This window comes from Dermacentor albipictus, chromosome 7 (genome assembly GCF_038994185.2).
Source record: "Dermacentor albipictus isolate Rhodes 1998 colony chromosome 7, USDA_Dalb.pri_finalv2, whole genome shotgun sequence".
Taxonomy (NCBI): domain Eukaryota; kingdom Metazoa; phylum Arthropoda; class Arachnida; order Ixodida; family Ixodidae; genus Dermacentor; species Dermacentor albipictus.
Genome location: NC_091827.1, coordinates 71,306,899 through 71,328,486, shown reverse-complemented (window position 1 = coordinate 71,328,486; position 21,588 = coordinate 71,306,899). Strand labels below are relative to the sequence as shown.

Sequence of the window (21,588 nt, the reverse complement as noted above, 5' to 3'; positions counted from 1 at the left end):
AGATCATACTCAAAAGGGAAGAATTGTCGTAAACCTGAGTTTATCTCAACACTAAAAAATACACCCTTGCAGTTTTCTCCAAAAAAAGGAAGCTGGACAGTTAAAAAAAAATACATTTGTCCTTGTGTGGAGATGAAACCTGGGAACATAGCCTTTCTGGAGCAGTCGCTCTACCATCGCAGCTAACCAGGAGGCTAGCAGTTTTTTCTCCAGAGAACTCGGAAATTAAAGAGCCCTAGCCGGCGCACACGTTCCCTTCCAGTGGTCTCTTACCTGGCGGGTGACGACACGTCAATGTCCTGTGTTGCGGCCACCAAGATGCTGTCATCACCCATTAACCACTGGTCGTAATCATCTTCAACAGCATCAGCCACCGGTTCCACTGCTACTGTCGCCTCCGCAATGTTGTTGGCAGTGTCCTTCTGGGACACCATATCCTCTTCCACTTTCGCAGCAATGCCATCCAGGCTTAAAGGACACAAATCAATAATGACACTTCTTTAATAAAAGTGGCATAACACCAACTGGAAGCAGACAAACAACATCAACAGTAAAGCATATCAAGCGGGGAAAAAAGATACAACAGAGAAAAAGGCTACTATTCTGCCGTTCGATAAAACCTCAACCAAAACATCCACAACAGCTAAAAAGAAAAAAATCCACTACTTGTACAAAGCCCAATGAGTGAATTACAGTAACTCAAGCACTGAGGTAGGTCATAATAAGCAGATAGGGTCCTTCATTTCTGGGTTAGATATATATCTACATATTTTTCAATTTAGGGGATAAAAATTGGTCGTTATTTTTAAAGAGGCATCCCGGGGGAAAACCGGTCTCCTTTCTGTCTGGCAACCTAAAATTGTGGATTTTCCTGGCAACTCTCACAAATGTTTAACACATGCAACGGTCTCTTTTCAGACACAAACATATTTAAACAAGCAATATCACTCAGAGCAACACATAATGACAAATGCAGCTGTATGCAAGTAATGTGACGAACTTATTTATGCAAATCCAAGTCGGCAGGCATTACTTATAGATTTAAAAGAAACTACATAAACAAAAATAACAAAACGAGACATGCTTGGCAATCCCTTCTTTACTTTGTTCTCTGCAACTTTATTAACATATAGTAGTGTGCATGGGTATCCTTCGCAAGAGGCGCTCTGATTTTCCTTGTCTTACAAGCCCTTGTTTACGCACACATTATCAGATGCATTTTGAGCACTTATGTGTGCATTCTAGACAGCTGTTGGGCCTTTTGTCCTTGCCTGTTGTCGTCCACTTTTTACTGCTTTGCAACTTATGCTCTTGCCACAAAATTAATGGAATGCCAAATAGGCTACATCTTCCAACCCTCTTTGAGCATAATGTAGTTGATTAAATGTCCTTCCAATGTCGCAGTTACAGCTTCCAATGCAATGCATAAGAATTTTGCGCTACGCAGCAATGCAGTGCAGCAGCCTTTCCCCGAGGCACAGCAAAGATAGTTTGACGAAAGCATTGAATGGCGGGTATGTTATGCAGCGAGCATCACTAAAACGTCACAGGGAAACCATCATGTCACATCCTGCGAGTGACACTAACGGTGAAGTGCACTAACTCAAGGTAACACTAAATTTTTCTGTCTGACAGGAGTATACAGGAGTGACAAGCAGACAATTCTGGCAAATTCGTCAAAGAAGACAGCTTCACGAAGCCAGCCTGGAATATGATTGCTGTCCAAATGAGATGGTGACTGAGCAGGTAGCCTGGAAACTTAACAGGAAGATCGTCTGCACACAAAAAAATGTAGTCACGCTTCCCTATGAGCTTAATACAAGCCATATTGTGCTTTTCATGGGTTTACACATGCACAGTTCTAAAATGCAGCTATTATATGTGCCTTTTTTAACTTTTTCTTGTCGGCGCAAGGTGGCATCATATTGCAGAGGCGCCTTCCTGTCAGTTCCAGACACATTCCAATACTTGGGCTCAAAGCTGTCCTACTAGCTGTCTACACAGAAGGTCCCCGATGCTAGCCAGAATTGGAACACCCTAAAAGATTGCTTAAAGAGATGCTTCTTTGTCCTTTAACTGAAGTTCACAGCCTGCTTGGTATCAAAACTCAAGGCTTTGATAAGTTTTGCACTGCATCTCATTTTGCAAAGCAACCTTTCACTCCCGGCAGCTACAAGGGGAGAGGTATGGGGGCGCGATGTGCACGCTTTTCGCTACCTTCAAGAAACGCATCGAATTCACAGCTACACAATATGTTGAAGAAAACGAGCGCTCACAGTACATCGCATTTCATTCACTGACAACTGTACAAGTAATCAGTTTCACTGGCATCCCAACATAACCACGATACGCAAGACAAAGTGCCTCAGTTTCGCATTATGACAACACAAGTGCACAGCTAGCAGTTAGCACTGCTTAAAATCGTGAACTCGAACTACAGGTGGATACAAATAACAACTAGATTGTAATGTCTAAAAATGAACTGAACCTTCACACTCACAGTGATTTGCTGTTTGCAGCATCTGCAACGTAGAAAACCAAGAACAAAATTTATCAACATGTGCATCATTTTAGAGACGCTAATAGATTCAGGTAAAGTTAAGCCGGCAGATTACACTTGTTATACAGCAAATATCGTAAGTAACCTTTAATGCATGCAGAAGCTTTATATGCATGTAACAAGCAGATGGTGATGACACCACGTGACATGAATCATGGCATCAAATGGCCAAACTCGCTGTTAGCAATTTGAACAACACTGAATTGGAGCTCAAAGCTGATAAAGAAAAAAAAAACCTAGTCATTAGTGGCTGCTTTAATTTTTGCACATTAGGCAGCAATATAAGTGAATATTTCTAATGATAAAGGTGAAAACTGCAGTGCACAAACCAGCAGTTGTTTTTGGTCGCCACATGAAAGGCAAGCCTCAATCCAGATGTATTTGTTATTGCAGATTCTGTAACTGTGTCTGGGAGAGACCTGCAGCCACCGCTTAAGTAATCTGAATTTGCAGGGTATCTAATATGTCCTCTCGTATGAGTGATTCGTACATCCTGAAATATTTCACATTCTTTTTCTTCCAAGTAGTTATTACTTGCTGCACATTTTCATGCCTCACCCTACTACAAATTAACTACATAGAGCTAAACCTTGATTTAATGAAGTCAGTAAAATTAGCGATTTGCTTCGTTAAATTTTAATTTCATTGCATTAAAATTCAGAATTGTGTGAAAATAAGTAGAGTTATTGACGGACATTTCTTACAAGAGAGGGGTGATTTTCCAAATTATCAGGCAATCAGAAAACGAAAATCTGAATGAGAAAAAATTTACCGCCGATTACGATACTCCGTAATTTGAAATTTGAGCGCAGCTATATACATGTTTTCATTTTGCGATATACTGGCTGGCGCGTACAATCTGTCTCATGCAGCGCACTGCAAATGGAGCAAAGTGTAGGATGACTACCTCGCTAATGGGGAGATCGTGAGAGGCAGCCTATGGGTGACGCGTGGGTGCAATTCACAGCAACCGCTGCTGACAGACCTCTGCTCACGGAGCACTTTGTTTTCATATATGGTATCGGTGGACATGCTCACCCCATGCCATCGATGAACAGAAGACGGTGCGCTACTCTTGTGCCATCTCGTAGCGGTCGTCGCCGCAGAGACCATCTTGCGCGGCACTCCGCTTTTCTTCTCACGTTTTCGCCATACCCTCCTTCCCTGCTTTCCACCTCATGGTTCTGCTACATTCTCCTCCTCATGCTCTCTTTACTATCGCCGCGTGTGACATCACCGCCCCCCCCCCCGCCCCGCCGCTCTCTGCGTTCGTTCTTTCATCCCCCGTTGCACTCGTTCGCTCACTTAGGTCGAGGGACGCTGATGCTAAACGCAGGAATGAGCGGCTAAGAACTGCGCTGTAAAAGTATTCATTTTGTTTAATTTGAGAGTCAACGTAAAAAGATACAGTTTTGTGCCGTGTCTACAACTTCATTTCTACTCCGCCCCCTTGGCTGATAGAGTTGCTTCTAGTCAGACGACGCTACCATGAAAGGCGCCAGCAGCGGGGAGCGAATGCTTTGTCTGCCTCTCGCTTGAACGCGTCTCCGAAACTCGAGATTATGCGACTGCCACTACCAAACGAGCAGGAAGACAGCGCACATGGTGCTACGTCACGTTGGAAGGCCCACTCTTTGTACACGTAGCAGATTACCTTTAAAACAGGGCACACAGGATGCATAAGCGCTAAGCCGCGCTGAAAGCCATGGGCAGCTGCGGCTGCACTAGAAATGGAGACACGTGCGAACCTGGCCCCCACTCTCCCCCCTCCCTTTCCCTCGTACACGCTTGACCGCGGTACCACAAGCTCGCTACCCATACTTGTTTCTCTTTGCACGTGCGGGTATACGGCACTCACGAAGCCACTTTTCTTCTCGGCTTCTTTCTCTTTCTTGTCATTTGCAAGCAGCCACTTGTAATTCAACCATTTGACCATATGCATCCACAGAAGTTTTGGTTTAATGTCTCGGTATTTCTTTGCAACGGCAGTAAAATCTCATCAAATTGAAAGCATGTATACATGCACTTTTTTATATGGAGATTCTACATACATGGCGTTCTATGTACAAGAAGTTATAAAAAGCTGAACCCTTCGATATATTGAAGTTCATTATATCGAGGATTAACTGCATAAAAACAAAAAATATATAATGCCTTGCTCAAGCCAAGGGATCATAATGGTAGCAAATTGGACGAATTGGTGCTGGCTGACCTTCAAAAAGGCACTTAAAATGGGGGACAAGGTGAAGAAGGGAGACAGGACCCATGCCATAACTTGGACACTGATCTGCATTTGCTCTTGGGCAGTGAGGTCTGATTGATTGTCAACAAAAAAGATTTGGATGCAATGGCAGTAGAGAAAAAACAACAGCAATGCATTCCTGAGATGCCAAAGCCAAGAAAGAGCAGCTTTGAGGAATTCAGGCCTTGCACTGTTATTACTAAGTGAACAGGTAATATAAAATAAAAGGAAGGAAGCAACAGGAAAGTGTTGTGTCAGTGTTCTTGAAAAAAAACTTGGAGGACGCGATAGCATTCATCAGTACATGTCTCCAGCACACTTCATTAAGTTAAACACAACAACCCCCTCACTAGGTCCCCCTGGTATACACACTTAGTGTCCATGGCCACTAAGACAGACCTCAAACAGCAGCTGGAAAAGTGATTTATGTTGGAGTTTCTGTGTAATATAATTATGTTTTTCCGTATATTCAAACTACAATCTGATGCTATCGTGTCTATAGGTTCCGTGTAAGTTGTGCTTTACGAATATGCCGACGTATTTTACTCTGAGAAATTCAATTACTTCAGTAATGCCTATACGCCAAAAGGAGGGCCTGCATGGTTCGGCATGATTTTTCTCTAATGGACAACTCTGCCAACGCCTACATCAATTTTTTTGCGACACGGGCTCTTAACATTATCACATCAAAAACACACGGAGACAGTCTCACCTTTCGCCTCTACGGACACCTGAGGAATGTCAGCAGCAGTCGACGGTCCAAAGCCATTCTTCTTGGACTGCTGCACCATGTCCCACAATTCTTGCATCTGGTCCATGACTGCCTGCGCACTGGCCGCGCTGGCTTTCTTCCTCGCATTTCTCTTCTTCCTTCTGGAACGGTTGGCATGGCATGAGACTGTCGCACAGACCGACCGGCTTCTGCTCGTGAGGCAAAACACTGATTTCTCATCATTGGCTTGTCCCCCGTTGTGCAATGACTGAAGGGGAGAACAGCAAGTGGCCGCTTAGCAACTTCAGTGGTACTAGCTGATCAACAGTGAAAAATTCAATAAAGCCCCTATAGACCTTTTCAATTTTTACAAACATAGGCTTCAGGTGCCTTGTGGTTTTGTCCACTGACATAGCCTGACAAATTTACCAGGCGAAAAAGACATGGCTGAGTAGCCGGAGCAAGTTAGAAGAGAAGCCCGCAGATCCCCAACACTTTTTCGCTGTACATGACCACAATTTTAAACGTTTGGCAAAAGTTATACAAAAGATTATAAGTGTCAAACTTGAGCCATCATAGGCCTTTCTTTTATCTGAAAATATATATATAAAAAAGAAGACTTTCCGTACAACAAAAAAACTTTTTAAAAAGGGGGACAGGGGGGTTTACACCGAGTGTCGATGATCAAGATGACAAAGTCGACGTACACCGAGGCTCAACTGATTTAATGATTAACCCTTTCGCTGTCACGGACGTACCGGTACGTCATCGCGCTTCCCCCCCACAGTGTCACTGACGTACCGGTACGTTCTCTATCGTGCGTTCAAAATTTCGCGCCAGAGCGCAAAGCTGGCGCTCCTGCATTGGCCACGCTATCTGTTGACTCTTTCTACAAGTTCGTATATTCGCCCCGACCCGTGTTACTCCATGTATTGAAGAGTACGGCGCGACTGCCACTCCCCACTTTCTCTTTGCTGAGTGGCGCGGTGGCTCCGTGTTCACTGTATCATACGTCGCACGCGTGTGGTTATGGGTTCAAGGGTTGTTCTGTTATCTCCGCTGGTTTGAAGGTTTTATTTTTCTTCTGTTGGTGTGCCTGCTACTGCGCGTCAAGTTCAGACGCACGTGCCGTTGCCTCTCCGAAAAGAGTGACTCGTTGCTGCTTTCGCTCTCTCGCCGCACCCTCGCTTCCGACTTGCAGCGGTAAACGTAAAGCCCTTCGAACTTTGTTTAGCCTTTTTCCATCTCCCTCTGTCATCTTGATCACGCAACGTCCCATTTATCTCCGTTGTGCGGGCAACTGAAAGCGCATCGTCCCTGCGCGCGGTTACTTTCGGATGGCTCAGCGCGCGGGACCTTCTTCTGCTCACTGGAGCGGTGGCTCTATTCCGATTCAGAATACGAGCTGAGCTGGGATTCGGACCCGGACAGAGTCGCATGCTAGGAAGAGGGTTCCGCATCGTCAGATTCGGATGTTGAAGGGATTTTATAGTCAGGCTGATGATGATGTTTACTAACAACAGCTGCAGAACACTGAAATGTGTATATTGCATTGACTATGTCATTTGTATACCAATCATAATCAAAAATAAATTGCTATGTTCATTCCCTGTTATGCTCGTTCCCTGAAACCAAGCCGACACTGGGGGTGCGTCACGGCCAGAAAGGTCCGACAGCGAAAGGGTTAAATGCTGATTATCTCTATTCTGCCTCTTTCTCGTTTCTTCATTCATTTCGTTATCTTAAGGGCCATTTTTTTTTTTCCAACGATATACCTAGATCAGTCTCACAAAACACAAGATGCTCAAGAACACAAGATCTCACAAACACAAGACGCCGGGTGTTTTGCATCGAGCCATGATCTGTGCTCCATAAAATGCTGCCACAGCAGATGTGCCAAACCCTTTTGTCACTGCATCTACAAAAACTACTAATGTGATCGAACTACTAATGTTTTCTATGTATTGTTAAACATTTTTGCTGGAATTCTGCTAGCAACATTGTGCACCATCTGAAATTATGAGTGAACTTTAACCATTTGTCAGATTTGCTGAGTTCTGGCAGTTAGGGAGTGTGGAGGAATAAAACTTACTGGAGGTATCGTAGGAACTAGCCTCCAGTGCTCCTATCACTCCTTCAATAAAGAAATGCAAAATTAGCACTTCGGTTGACTCGGTAAAATCATGTTTAAATGACAGGAGTAGGGAAGACATAGAAGCTTCTCTCAGGTTGTCAATTTTCCAACACATAGCCTGTTATAACAATGTCTCAAACAACAGAAGATGACCATGAGTGCGTGTTAGTTTGATCATTTTGTTCAGCTAATATCAAGTGAAACTTTATTTTCCCCACTGAGAGTGCTTTTTATCCATCAGTGCTTTGACAGCTTATGTAAAAATTATTATGAGCAATCCTTTTCGTCGTGTGGCGTTTTCATTCACGCAATAGCAAGCAGTCGATTTCAGACCGTCTTTCGACTGAAGCTTGATTGGCTGTCTAATCCCTAACACTTTGAACACCGTCTGTGCAAATGCACTTATTCATTACTGTTCAAGATTACACAACACACCACATTACTGTACAACACTGTACTTGAGACCAACCGCCTTGCTTGTACAGAAAAGCTGATCAAACGCAATAATAAAGTATGAGGAAGCTTCTGCTTGTTCCTTGACCTGATAACCACTGCTTCGCGAGCCTCAAGGCTGCAGTCGAAAACAAGCCAGGTGCCTGCTAAATGAGTAAAAACAAATGCTTCTTGTACAATAAGAACTCGCCCGTTTTTGCAAAGCTAATGCTTTCATGCACAGCATGGGTATCATTATGGCTAGTATCGACGCCAACAAATCTTGACAATAAATTTCTTTTTTTGGTCAAATTACAAAACTTTAAAACTAGAAACCAAGTGCATATTTGTATATTTCAGTTTTTTTTTTCATTCCCAGTACTTTTAATAAAAATAGCAAATTATTACTTTCTCTTGTGTTCCTTAAGGGGCCCCTCAACAGGTCTGGCCATATTGAGCTGACAAGTGCAGAGCATGCAAGGCGCACTAACGATCGTGTTTTCAAAGAATTGCATCACTATGTACCGTGGAAAGGTCTGAAATTTCAATCCGAATGGCATTTTCGCTTACTCTCGCGGCAACCGTGCTCCAAGCCGCACGGTGATGTAGTCGCGTCCCTGCGCCTATGTAGTCATGTCCGTAGTGTGACGTCACTTGTGGTGATACGTGACTTCGAGAATTATTCAAGGCAACATCTGTTATTTGTGCGATCTGTTGCTTGAATTGACGAACTGAAGTTTAGCGAAATAATAAAATGCACAAACGGAATGTCTGCGTGTTTTTTGTTTTACTTCGCACCGAAGCAAGAGAGATGCACTTTTGCTTCATCTGCTTGTTCCCACGGTCGTGCGGTCACGTGCACAGGTACCGAAACTATGCCATTTTCTATTGTGTTCCGCTTGTTCTGCCTCAGTATTTGTGTAGTACTGAATTACACCGTTAGTCATGTGTCCTTGTGCACAGTGCACAAAATCCTGCGCTGCACGAAATGAGATATCACAACAGCTTGTGTGCCGTGCCGTCAGCAAAAGTGCGCAGCGCCGAAGAAAAAAAAAATGCAAGGAGAAAAAAAAGAAGGCGGCACCCGTGACGTATGCGTCACGCGATCCTCGAGGTTCGGTATGGGAGAACACAGGGAAGGAATTTCGCTTGTGGAGGCTAGATGGGGCGAGTGGAGGGTCTCGCTATGCAGTGAAGCTTGCCTTCTGAAATCATGGGTTTAGGGCACTGAAATATTTCTATCTCAGCTATTAATGAGCCAACTTGAAAATTTTTTTAGGCATAGTACAGTACAGTACAGTACAGGCGTAGCGCTTTGTTATACAGGGGGTTTGCAGCAAACTCAAACAAAAAAGCAACGGTTACAAACGCACCATGTCAGCAATAAGTAAATACAAGGGAACAAAAACAACCTATACAGTGCGTACACCATGTAAAGTGTAAGAAGCAGTTAATACAGGAAAAAATGCATTTGGGTGTGCCGTGTAATGTACAAACAATATCAAGTGTAATTTATATTATCATACCATCCTATGGACAAACGTGCGCAAAAACCAAGCGCAGAGAAATACGGAAGAACTTACGGACACCGGTGTGTGAAAGAAGTTGGGGCATGGCAATGTGTCATTGATAATTTTTGAGGAACGCTCAGCCAAGACGACCACAATGCAGTCATCATTCCGATAATGACTCGAAGTGCAATTCGAGTGTCGACACGAATGAATGCACAGATTGTGAGCAAACGATGTCACTTGGCAGGGAATTCCACAGATCTATTGTTGAAGGGAAAAATGAGTATTTTAGTGTGCTGCAACGCGAAAAGAATGGTCTAATACATTTATCATATTAGTTCGACTGGAGTGACGTCCGGGGGGGCACCAAGTAGTCAGATTTTGTTAAGTTTATCAGGTCATGGTAAAGAAGGTAAAGGAACTTCAAACAGGCCAACCGCCTCTGAACAGCAAATGTTGGTATGCCCGCTTGTGTGCGAAGCGCAGTTACGCTGTCGTACCTTGAGTTCTTTGTGTATTTGTATCAGAGCACCCTGCTTTGGATCTTTTCTAATGCCAAGTTTAAATACTTTTGATGTGGGTTCCATACTATGCTGCCGTATTCTAATATTGGCCTAACCAGTGTTTTATAAGCAGTTAATTTCACCAAGGTGGGGGGGCTGTCACTAGCTTTCTTCGCAATAATCTGAGTTGTTCGAATGTGCGTGCGCAGACATTATTGACATGTACGTCCCATTTCAGCGATCTTGTTATTGTGACACCTAGATATTTGACTGAGTCTACTTGTTCCAACGAAGTATTACTTAGTTTATATGTGAAATTTAAGGGCTCTTTCTTAAGTGTTACAGTCATACACCTAGTTTTCTGTGTGTTAATTTGCATGCCCCATTTTTCGCACCGGGTAACGATGTTTTCTAGAGACTTATTAAGTTTTGTCTGTTCATCGACTGTTTCAACAGTTGTGTATATAAGACACAGTCGTCCGCAAAAAGCCTTGTTAGAACCCCTGGTTCCATACATGTATACAAGTCGTTAATATATAAAAGAAACAGAGTTGGCCCCAGAACCGATCCCTGTGGCACACCAGAAAGAACATCAAGATAGTCCAATTCAGTACTTTTTACACAAACAAACTGGGATCGATTCGAGAGGTAGGCTTCGATCCATGAAACAGTCTTGGGATTAATACCAATTAATTTGAGTTTGAAGATTAGTAAACTGTGTGGAACCTGGTCGAATGCCTTCGAAAAATCTACAAAAATTGTGTCAGCTTGCAGTCTTGAATTGATCGTTACAGTAAAGTTGTGTATAATTTTTAAAAGTTGAGTTACAGTTGAAAACCTTGCCTGAAGCCGTGTTGTATGAAGTATAATAGGTTATTTTCTTCCAGATAAGTTGCAATAGCTTTATTTATTATATGTTCCATTAATTTGAAACATGTGCTCGTTAGGGATATTGGCCTGTATGTGTCTAGAAGCTGCTTGTTCCTACCTTTGTGAAGTGGCACGACCTTTGCGCGCAACCAGTCCACGGAAAGCACTGCTGTTTCAAGTGATGCACTGAAAATTTTTTGCAGGAAGGGGGACAACTGACTCGTGTATCGCTTGAGGAAAGCGCTTGACAAATTATTAGGGCCAGGCAATTTTTTAACGTCTATCTGTAACAGCAAATTCAAACTGCCGGACTCTGTTCTCAGGATTGTAGGTATTGCAGAGTCGTACTCTTCACTTGTAATGTGAAGCACTCAATAAGAAATAAGTTGTAAAAAGAAGTAGCTGGAATATCTAGCAAGCCCGAATGGGCTTTTATTACTTTGATAATGACACTGCTTCATGATCACTTAGACTGCTCGTGACACAGAAGTAGTATTATAAGCTCAACCGTCACCGCTGTGATGTTTGAATTTATAATACCAGCATTTGCAGGCACATCCGAACTTCCACCAAACCGAATGCTATAATCATGCTAGCAAGCCACCAAATAATGCAAAAGTGAAGCAAACTGACCTTGGTGTAGTAGCACCTCCTACAGCTGAAGTCTTGACATAGCTTGCACTAATGATGCTGAATGCCGACGGTATTGGTTTGGTATCTTGAGGCTGAAATGTGAGAGCTATCATGAAGACCTGGAAGGAACAGCCAACTGAGGTTGCGTTTGCAAGGTCATTCACACATCATCAAAACAGTTCCTTGAGAGAGTTCAATATTAGGAGAAAATGACATGGGCAAGCCATGTGAATCCAAGCAGTGTGCTCGTGCCTCGCGGTATTCGTGTCTTGTGGATGCATTGGAATAATGCTTTGGGTAACAAAGACATTTTCCGCCCTTTCTACCGCAAGGACTGCTTTGCTTGCAGAGAGGGAACTTGCAGGCAACGACTTTCAGTACTACTAAGGACAATTAAGCCGTACTAACAAATAACAAAGTTGCAGTTTTTCCCAAAAGTACAAAACTGTGAAAGGGCAGTAGTACGACATAAAGACTTGCAATGCTTTACGAAATATCAGTTGCACCATGCAACAACCTGCACGTCACTGCCCATATGAGGTTAGGCTTTCTAGTATAAAGCGCACCAATTTACCATCTACAGTCAACTGCAAGGTCAAATCCTGTAACCTCCATACAACATCTATAGGATGGGCCAGTTTTGCGTCAGCCTCAGTGACTTCAATGTTCTGCAATGGTGTAAACCACACGCTGCAAGATGGTCCTCCTTATTCTTCTTACTTGTTCCAAAGCAAGGGTCCCGACTTTGGCAGCCTTGATGCCTTTAGGTAGCATACAAGGCTTTATTGATTGGTTGCTTGCTACCAAGTTTGGTAGCAGGCAACTAACCAGGAGTGTTAGAAAATGCCGCGGCTATTAGTGGCGCTGGCTAACACTCCCAAGCTAAGATTTAGAAGACATGCACAAATTCCCAAGAAATTTTATAGGAGGGAAGCCACCACCATAGCCGAATGGTGTGGTAGAGCATTGTGTGTGTAATATGTGGCTTCGACTCCCATCGGGACCAGTTGCTTTTTCACCCACTTTCATTTCCTTTTTTCTTTTCATTATTTCTATGTTTCGATCTGAAAAAAAAAAACAGCCAATTTCCACTATGCTCTTTTTCCTTCTTGCGAGTGCGTCACCCCCAATTATGCACCAATACAGCGGTCATGTTTTGGCCACCTCTGGACAACATTCAAGTCTGCTGCCGCTTCCAATCTTGTCCTTCACTATGTTACAGTGTACTAGAATATATATAACTATGTGATGTTGGCATTGCTCACCTCAGTACAGGGTCCAGACAATCTTGTGCATCACAGCATAGAAATTGCACCGTGAGGCATTGCGTGTCTCAAATTTGCACCTTGTGGGTTTATCCAGATCGACCCTTATACCACGAATATTTACATCGGCTGCGTACTGCATTATGTTTAGAAATCATCAAGCATGTGACATTTATGATAAATGCTAGAAAAATATATGCACCTACGAGGTCAATGGTTTCAGTGAAGAAGTAGCAAAAGTCCACGTGTTACTTTGCTGCACAGGATGTGGTTAGCAGAGTATGTAAAAAGCCATGAATATTCACCGCTGCTTTAGCGATTCGTTGGTCCCGGCATTTGTTTTACGGTATTTTACACAGAACATTAAAAACAAAATTAGCAATTGATATTCACCAATACGGTATTCACTTCCTTAATGTAGCCAATATTCTGACATCTTCTTCGATCGCCTGACGTTTGACTTTGTCCTGCGTTTTGTCATAGCCTATGCATCGTTTCCGTTACTCTATGACAACAACAAAAAAAAAACGCATTTCCTGGTGGCGTGGTTGGTTTCGGCCCCAGCTTTCAGTTGTGGTTGAAAACCAGCTGAGGTGCACGGCAAAGACCTTCGCGCGGAGCGGGAAGGTATCTGCAACAGTTATAGCCGCAATAGCAACGCTGATCCCTAGAATTCGGCTACCGCTCTATTAGGTACACAAATTTTGCTTACCTTTGTCCGGAACATCTTGACCAAGCTTTCGACGTCCGATCCGCCGGGCGCTGCGCATACACGATGCCAAGAGGATGTCAGTTAAAACTTAAAGGAATCAAAAGAAAAGAGCGGCCACACGAAAACACGTTACCAGAAACAAGTCTGCTGCGCGGCGAACTGCAGTCCCAAATGACATCGCTGTTTACAACGTCTTGGGAACAGAGGAACTCGTCGACGACCAAGTTGTTGAGATCCAGCGGAGCATGGTTGTACGTTTCATCGTGCAGATCTCGCGGACTGCTTTCGGCGGAACCTGAAGACACATGAAATAGTTTATAAGCGAGTGCATAATATCTGAAGCGCCAGCGTTTCAATGCCTTACTATTCGGCGTCGAGCGTCCAAGTTTATTCGGAGTCGACCTGGACTTCCCGCTGCGTCGCTTGGGTGTAGTGAAAGAGGTCGACGCCGCCTTAGCTGGCGAGCTTTTCGGCTTTTTCATCTTGAAGCATTCAGTTATTTGCTTGTCCGATGACATGACAGGGACTCGAAAGCGCTACGCAAACTACGGGACCCATATGACCGATGCAGCGGCGGCACTCAAAACATTTTTGCCACTTTCCGCCATATGCAAGCATGCATTGTCGATGCCGATGCCGCCAATGCGAACCACACATCCGAGCACTGAGTTTCCGATTCTCCTCATAAGTTCTGATTTTCGCTACCGATCGAGCACGTTTGCTATATAGCATCAAGTACGTTACGGTTATCTGACTGTCGCAAAGAAAATGAACCATGCAAGTTAATTTGCTGGAGCATGTAATAGCTGTTCTCTGAAAAATCACGTGCGTGAGCACTTTTTCGCTCATAAATGAGCGCAGGTCGGTGGGCGCCGCCGTACACTAAACGGTTGCACCCTTTGGGGTGTGTATTTGTCCCACAACAATAATCGTCATCTGCCTTGCTTGCGTTTCCTTTCCTGAAAACTCGGCGCTCGCTACTTTCCTGTCGAGAATGCTGCGTAACACTGATAATGCGCATGCCGTTCGTGACTGGGAAGTACCGGGCTCGCCGCGTTAGAGAAAGGAAACGCGGGCAAGACGGATGACGATTATTGTTGTGGGACAAGATAAGCCCCAAAGGGTGTAAATTTTTCTAAGAGTGTACACTCTTAGAAAAATTTACACCCTTTGGGGTGTATCTTGTCCCACAACAATAATCGTCATCCGTGCTGCCCGCGTTTCCTTTCTTTAACGCTGCGAGACTGGTACTTTCCAGCCTCGCAGCGTTATCGGCAAGTACATGGAGCAGCAATGGGTGCGTCGATTTCGGTCACAGTAGCCAACCTAACAATGGAGGCTATCGAAGCTCAAGCGCTGTCCTCATTTACACCGGCACCTAAAGTCTTCCTCAGATATGTCGACGACTGTTTCAGCATTTTGCAAAGGAAAAACCTTGACCCTTTCACGGCTCACCTAAACAATATACAAGCAGCAATCAAGTTCACTGTTGAAGTGGAATCCGAAGGGCAACTGCCGTTCCTGGACACCCTTGTGCAGCGAGATATGGGCCAAACCTGTTATTCAAGGTGTTTAGGAAGCACACTCACACGGGCCGCTACCTAAACTACAGATCGGTGCACCCTGCTTCGCAAAAGAGGTCTGTTGTCGGCTCTCTTCTTCGTCGGGCAAAAAACGTGTGCACAACAGCGGTAGACCACATGGCGGACAATGCACTTGTGCGGAGGGAATTAATGGCTTGTGGATACCCTGAGTACGTCATTGACTCGGTAGGGCGTCAGCTGGCTCGCACAGTACCCACCCAGTTTGGACCCCCTTCGATTCCGTACGTCCCCGGCATAAGCGAAACTCTTGCACGCGTCCTGCGGTCATATGACGTCCAGGCTGCGCATGTGCCCTCCCGGAAACTGAGACACGAGCTCGTGCACGTGAAAGACCCATTGGAAAAGGACAAGTTCCCAGGCGTGGTGTATGTCATTCCGTGTGCGGACTGTCGATATGTCTACGTCGGTGAAACCGGCAACTTCAAAACAAGACTTAAGCAACACATGAATGACGTCCAGAAACGACACGTTGCATCAAATGCCTTGGCCGAACACTGCGCAGCCACATCACATAAGATTAACTGGGAGAAATCTCGTGTGATTGCGAAGGAGCGAAATCATTCTTCGCGTCTTTATCTTGAGTCCCTAATCTTCCAAACCACGGCGCACACTCTTAATCGCAACGAAGGCAATCTGCCGCCCATGTATGCCAGGTGCCTTAATCATGTTTTGAGACGCACATAAAAAGGGGCGCCAGCTCTGCCGCTTCTTTCATTGTGAACAAGGCTCCCGTGGGGGAGCCGAAACATAAATAACTCTTTTAAACCATTTTTGGTCGGTGACCAGACCTCTTCCTTTTAAGTATGCATCATCCCGACCAGACGGGCTTCCGTCATACTCTCAACTTCACGCTCGGAAAAATACTTTCGTTTAATACGTATTGTGCAAAAGAAAGCTGTATTGAGAGTTTTTCATAATGCGCTACAATTTTCCCATTGACACTTTTCATCTAATTACAATATTTGAGAAATTATTTATTAAGTAATACACCATGTAATTACGCACAATGCCAAAAATAATCTGAGTATCTCCAAGCGACGGCAAACAACATTACCTTGGTACTGTCCAGCTACGTGGCATTTGCATATATATATAAATCTTGATGCATGATTAGTTGGGACACCCTAATGCGAGAGTAAGAAACCTTCGATGCTAACGTAGCTCTCACGCGAGTTCTAGATTATGACATCTGCAGCGGTAAAATAAGTATTTTGTCAAATGCCGCTAGTGAAATAAGGCAATGGGCGATAATGCGATGGCGCTTCTGCTGAAGAGTTCTGCTCCAGGATCTGGGGCAGGGTGCCTGAACAACACCCCATAGACTTTAGGGGGTGTTGTCTGAATAGTTTCTCCCTCGCCGCTGCGAGAGGCGGCAAAAGACATTCAGCATGAAGGAAGTTTGCCATTCAGGCACCCTAGTGAGGGGTAAAGCCATGGGTAAAACCCATATATAGTTGCAAAACCCCTTCATCCCTCAAAAGTAGCGCCATATTAGATCTATCCGCCAACCGCTCTCCTCGGCGTTTCCTCCTCGGCGTTTCCTCCTCGCCGCCTTCTTTCGTCGGTCCCAGCTTCCTCCACTTCCGCATTGGCCAATCCGTGTCACTTGGAAGCACGCGTTGCGCTTTGCCATGCACTTTTCTATATTTTTTTCATTCCAGCGCGCTCCGACCGCCATTGTCGACCCACGTGCGACGAAAGTACGCGCAAACCGATTGATCGAGTGCGTTAGCGAACCAAATCAAGTGTGTTATGGACGAGAACTTCATTGCGATGCCGTGCTGCTGCGCCTTCGGTTGCCGCAACCGACAAGGTTAGCCCAACGCACAAAGAAAATCGTGGATGCATAGCATTGGGCGGGTGGGCTTCAACGAGGTTGCGAAAACTGCACGGCTTTGTGAAGTGCCCCGGTTCTTCATTATTACCTCTTCTCTTGAACATATATAGTTTACGCCTGCCTCTTTAAAAAAGTGCTTGCGTATGTGCTGTGTGCGGTTTTTAGCGCGTTTAAGCTTTTGATATTCTGTTAATTCACAGGTTTTCTTTGTTTGCAGCTAACATAGAATTTCTGTGAAATTAACATAAAGTTTCTGTTACGCTGTGTTTTCTGTTTTAACATTTTTCGCTCAATTCACAGTTCTTTTTGTTTGCAACTAACAGAGAATGTCTGTGAAGTTCAGTTTTCCGTGTTTGCTTTTCTGTTATTTCACAAGTTCTTCTGTCGGCGAATAACAGAAAAGTTCTGTAAAGCTCCATTTTCCGTCGCCAAATTTTCTGTCATTTCACAGCTTTTTTCCTTTCATGACAGACATTTTATGTCATTGCAGACACTTTCTTCCACACCACTTTTTAAGATATTGTGTTCGTGTTATAGGGACACTGCTTCCCTGCGAAAACTTACAACGCAAAAGAATAGAGACACACGCACTACAGATATATAAAATTAGCACTACAAGGAAAGTGTTACTGGTGCTGATGGGGGAGAGGGGGTGTTATTATTTTTGGAAACTCATTTTTCCCATCACGTTCGTTCTTGCTATGAAATTCCAGCCTCTTGCACTGTAATAAATAACTGAAAAAGCGATTTCATGTGCTGCGAAAGCTACCGGTACGTTGTTCACATTATCAATACCGTCTACGTGTGAAAACGTTGCTCATGGCCGCCAGAACCCGTTACATATCCTACATACATTTGTAAAAGGTGCAGAACAAAAGCGGCCCAGTTAATTGCTAGGCATTGCTGGCCTAGACAGTTGTAATCTCTCGCGCGGCGGGAGAACAAATGTATCCTGCAGGTACGTAAATGAAACTACTAAACCACGTTCACATACTTTCACGCAGTCCAAGCTTGAAACTCCGGCAAATCGCGCGTGTTTGACCACACCGCGTGCATGCGTCGCGTTTCAGCAGCACGAACTCTCAAAGTGCGGGCGCCTTACACCCTAAATAACGGCCCTTTTCTCTATCCTATTGCAGAATTACAACATGGCATTATTAAGGCCAGTTAGTCACTGATGAAGCAAAATCTCGCCTCAAAAACTCCTCCGCAGGGCTCGAAGTTTTGCGCGGATTTCCTCCGGTAGCGAGCCGTCGTCTGCTTACGTCTGCTGTGGCAGGGTCGGCATAGGCGACGCCACTGTCAAGGTCGCGCCGAGGGGGGGAGTGGAACAGAGGAGAAGGGAAGTGGTTGGCGCTATCACTCTAAAAACAGTTGCATCCTTTGGGGTGTAAATTTGTCCCACAACAATAATCGTCATCTGTCTTGCCCGCGTATCCTTTCTTCAACGCTGCGAACCCGGTACTTCCCAGTCACGAACGGCATGCGCGTTATCAGTGTGACGCAGCATTCTCGACAGGAAAGTAGCGAGCGCCGAGTTTTCAAGAAAGGAAACGCAAGCAGGGCAGATGACGATTATTGTTGTGGGACAAATATACACCCCAAAGGGTGCAAACTGTTTTTAGAGTATACTTTTGGGCATTGAGGGGTTTTAATGAGGGAATATAGACATTACTCTAGTACACTATATGAGGGGACTTCGACCGCGCTACAGATGTGCGGCTCCGCTCTCTACGGAATTACGCAACGAAGTAATTGACGGACGCTACCTAAATGTCTTCTCTGCAACAAATAGACGCCTTCAAAATACACTAATCCTTTCATAAAGCGACAAGCTTTCTCGAAGCGTTCTGCTGTTCGCGCTTACATTGACGATCACCGTCGATGATTTGTGCACAATTTTTTTCCTTTTAATATTATCGCGGATACCGCCCTTTTAGAGAACTTAAGCGGACGAGTGGAGATTGATAAGACGCTCAGTGGGAACGCCCAATCAGTTAGGAAAGATAACTTTATCTGCCTTAATTCATGTGGCGATAGAAGGTATATGCACTCCACAGGAAAGCGAACCAATAGAAGGCATATAGAGCTAGGTCGGCAGTGTGGGAGAATACTCACTCACACTCACTCACCATAATTTTCCCAGGCCCCGCACTCACCTTCACGCTCACCTCCTCTCACAATTAAGCGCCTACTCACGCTCACACTCACTCTCACTCACGTCCATTGACACTCACTCACACTCACTGGTATTGCACTCGCGCTCGCCCTCACCTCCGCTCACACTCACTGGCACTAACTCGCACTCACGCCTTTTCAATGAGTGGAAGTGAATGTGAGTGCACTCATGAGTGAGTGTGCTGCCCTCTGACGCTCACAATTCGCGTATATTGAGACCAAAGCTTCCAGTTTAGCACCTATCTGGAGTGCGAGAAGGCAGTGTTTTGGGCCCGGGTTTACTTTTAATATAGCTAAGCGATTTGTCTTCCCGATTAACATATCCGTCTAGTCGCTGCCGATAGCGCTTGAAATCACGGTTCTGCGCTTGGCAGTACCATGTCTGCGCGTGCGCAGTAGCGTGGCCCCAACGCTTGCGTTCCCCTAATCTAAAGCTTGTATCGCAACTCACGGCGACACCGACGGCAACGGAGGAAATTCGCCTGGGGTGTCCATATCGCAATAACAAGTGCTTGCTTTTGGCCTCGATCCCTGTATGGAATTTCACTCTACCGACTATTATTACGCAAAAAAGAGGTTAGGCGTGCAGACAGGACACAAGAGTAGAGAAGTGGACAACACGAACTATTATCCTGTACGACACCACCGCGAGGTCGAGAGTATCTACGTGGATTTCGTTGAACCTCGTGTCTATTATTCCAACTTAATGATAAACGAGTTAATATTGCAACATTAATAACTAGAAGCACTGTGGTGAGATCCACCCAGAAGTCGTCACACCGAGTGCCTCTGATGTGCTGTAAAAGGGGGGACAACTCCTACATGACATCGTAGACGTGATGGCTTCGATAGTAAGCGTGGAGGTGCATTGCGTCCAACACTTTGGAGGACACTACCAAGTAAAAGTGAAGCAGTCATATTTTGTGAAGAACCCAATTACTGATTCAGGAAATTGATACGACATTCTCCTGGTCTCATAGAGATGTTCGCAAATGCATGGTCATGCAGACGTTCCTCCAACTACCATCCCGATACAGAAGCCACAACAAGTGAGGGAATATTTTGAGAATTTACACGAATACCTAACTGCTGGAGTGAAATTTCGAAATACATAATTGTTTTTCTGTGGCTTACAAATCGACGTCAAGTTAAAAAGAAAGAGCATACGTGCTTTCATTTCGCGATATATTGGCTGGCGCGGACAATCTGTCTCGTGCGGCGCGTTACAAACCGAGCGAAGTGTCGTGCGACTGCCTCCTCGATCTCTAATCTGGCGATCGCGAAGCGCATGGGGGACGCACCTGCGCGATTCACAGCAGCCGCCGCAGGCAGACCTCCGCTCATGCAGCGCTTTGTTGCCATACAGACGACGCGCGCTAGTCTGGCGCCATCTCGTAGCCGTCGTTTCCGCACAGCCCGTCTTGCGTGGCACTACGCTTGCTCGTTCGCTCAGTTACGAGGTGCGACGCCGACGCTGCGCTATAATATTAACAGCAGTCTTTCCCTCACTTGGAACTTAGTACAGAGGCAGTGTCAATATCACAGGCAGAGTGTGCCCTTTTTTGCAAAATGAAATATTTTGTCGTTATCATCATCATCCTCCTTTGTCCACTAACCTCGCCTTTAAAGAAACCACTGGATCCGCCCCTGGAATCGAATACCAGTCGAATAGTACCAGAAACAAATTGTATACGAATCTAATTTTGAATAAGTTACAGTCATTTTTCCGCCACTGATATTAAACGAAGTTCCCACCTAATGTTTGCGAAGCGTTTATATAAAGTCCAGACGAAGCATTGGCGAAACGAATCGGCAGTTTGTGCGCATACCCTGGTTTCTTCGGAGTGCGAGTAAGGAAAATTCTGGCCCCCTCAGCGAGGTATAGCGTGCTCCAACGTGTAACTTCTCGCGTTTTATTTCTTACATGGCCGCCGGGATGAAATGTATCACACTTTTGCTCCAATTTCATGTTTGACTGCACATACTATAGAGGATTTAAACAATTCATATTTACGACTACTTGAAGTACGGACCAGATAGCGCATTATCCTATTCGCTATTCGAAATGTTCGGATATTCCCACTCACCCAGTGGCGTAGCTAGATCGTCTGGCACTCGGGGCCCTTAGCTCTTCTGTCACCCCCCCCCCCCCCCGGGTGTAGTCGAGGAAGGCGAGGATATTGACAATTTTCGGGTGTCTTCAGACGTATATTACACCCCCCCCCCTCCCCTACTGGCCCCGTGCACCCGGGGCCCACGGCCCCCCGGCCCCCCCTGTTGCTACGCCACTGCACTCACCCCATTTGTGAGCTCGTTTCTTTACAGCTGCAGTTTCCGGTGTCGCAGGCAAATTAAAAGTATACGTTAAAGTCGGCTACAAATATACTCAAACAAA

General features: G+C 45.0%; 1 protein-coding gene across 4 annotated transcripts in view; it reads right to left on the bottom strand.

The window, feature by feature from the left end:
* Window positions 1–14,317, bottom strand: part of LOC135919762 (uncharacterized) — a 30,594-nt gene extending 16,277 nt beyond the window's left edge. The window contains exons 1-7 of one of the 4 annotated variants that reach the window (XM_065453643.2): window positions 13,939–14,297; window positions 13,708–13,869; window positions 13,575–13,624; window positions 11,598–11,689; window positions 5,515–5,675; window positions 2,501–2,522; window positions 274–468 (exon numbers count right to left, since the gene is read on the bottom strand). In XM_065453643.2, coding sequence (XP_065309715.1) covers window positions 274–468; window positions 2,501–2,522; window positions 5,515–5,675; window positions 11,598–11,689; window positions 13,575–13,624; window positions 13,708–13,869; window positions 13,939–14,092 — 836 coding nt within the window. In that variant the 5' untranslated portion in view covers window positions 14,093–14,297. Of the gene's footprint in view, window positions 1–273; window positions 469–2,500; window positions 2,523–5,514; window positions 5,676–9,663; window positions 9,784–11,597; window positions 11,690–13,574; window positions 13,625–13,707 lie in introns of those variants that run through there. The other 3 variants (XM_065453642.1, XM_065453641.2, XM_065453644.2) reach the window with 3 other exon arrangements.
* Between the last annotated feature and the right edge of the window lie 7,271 nt (window positions 14,318–21,588).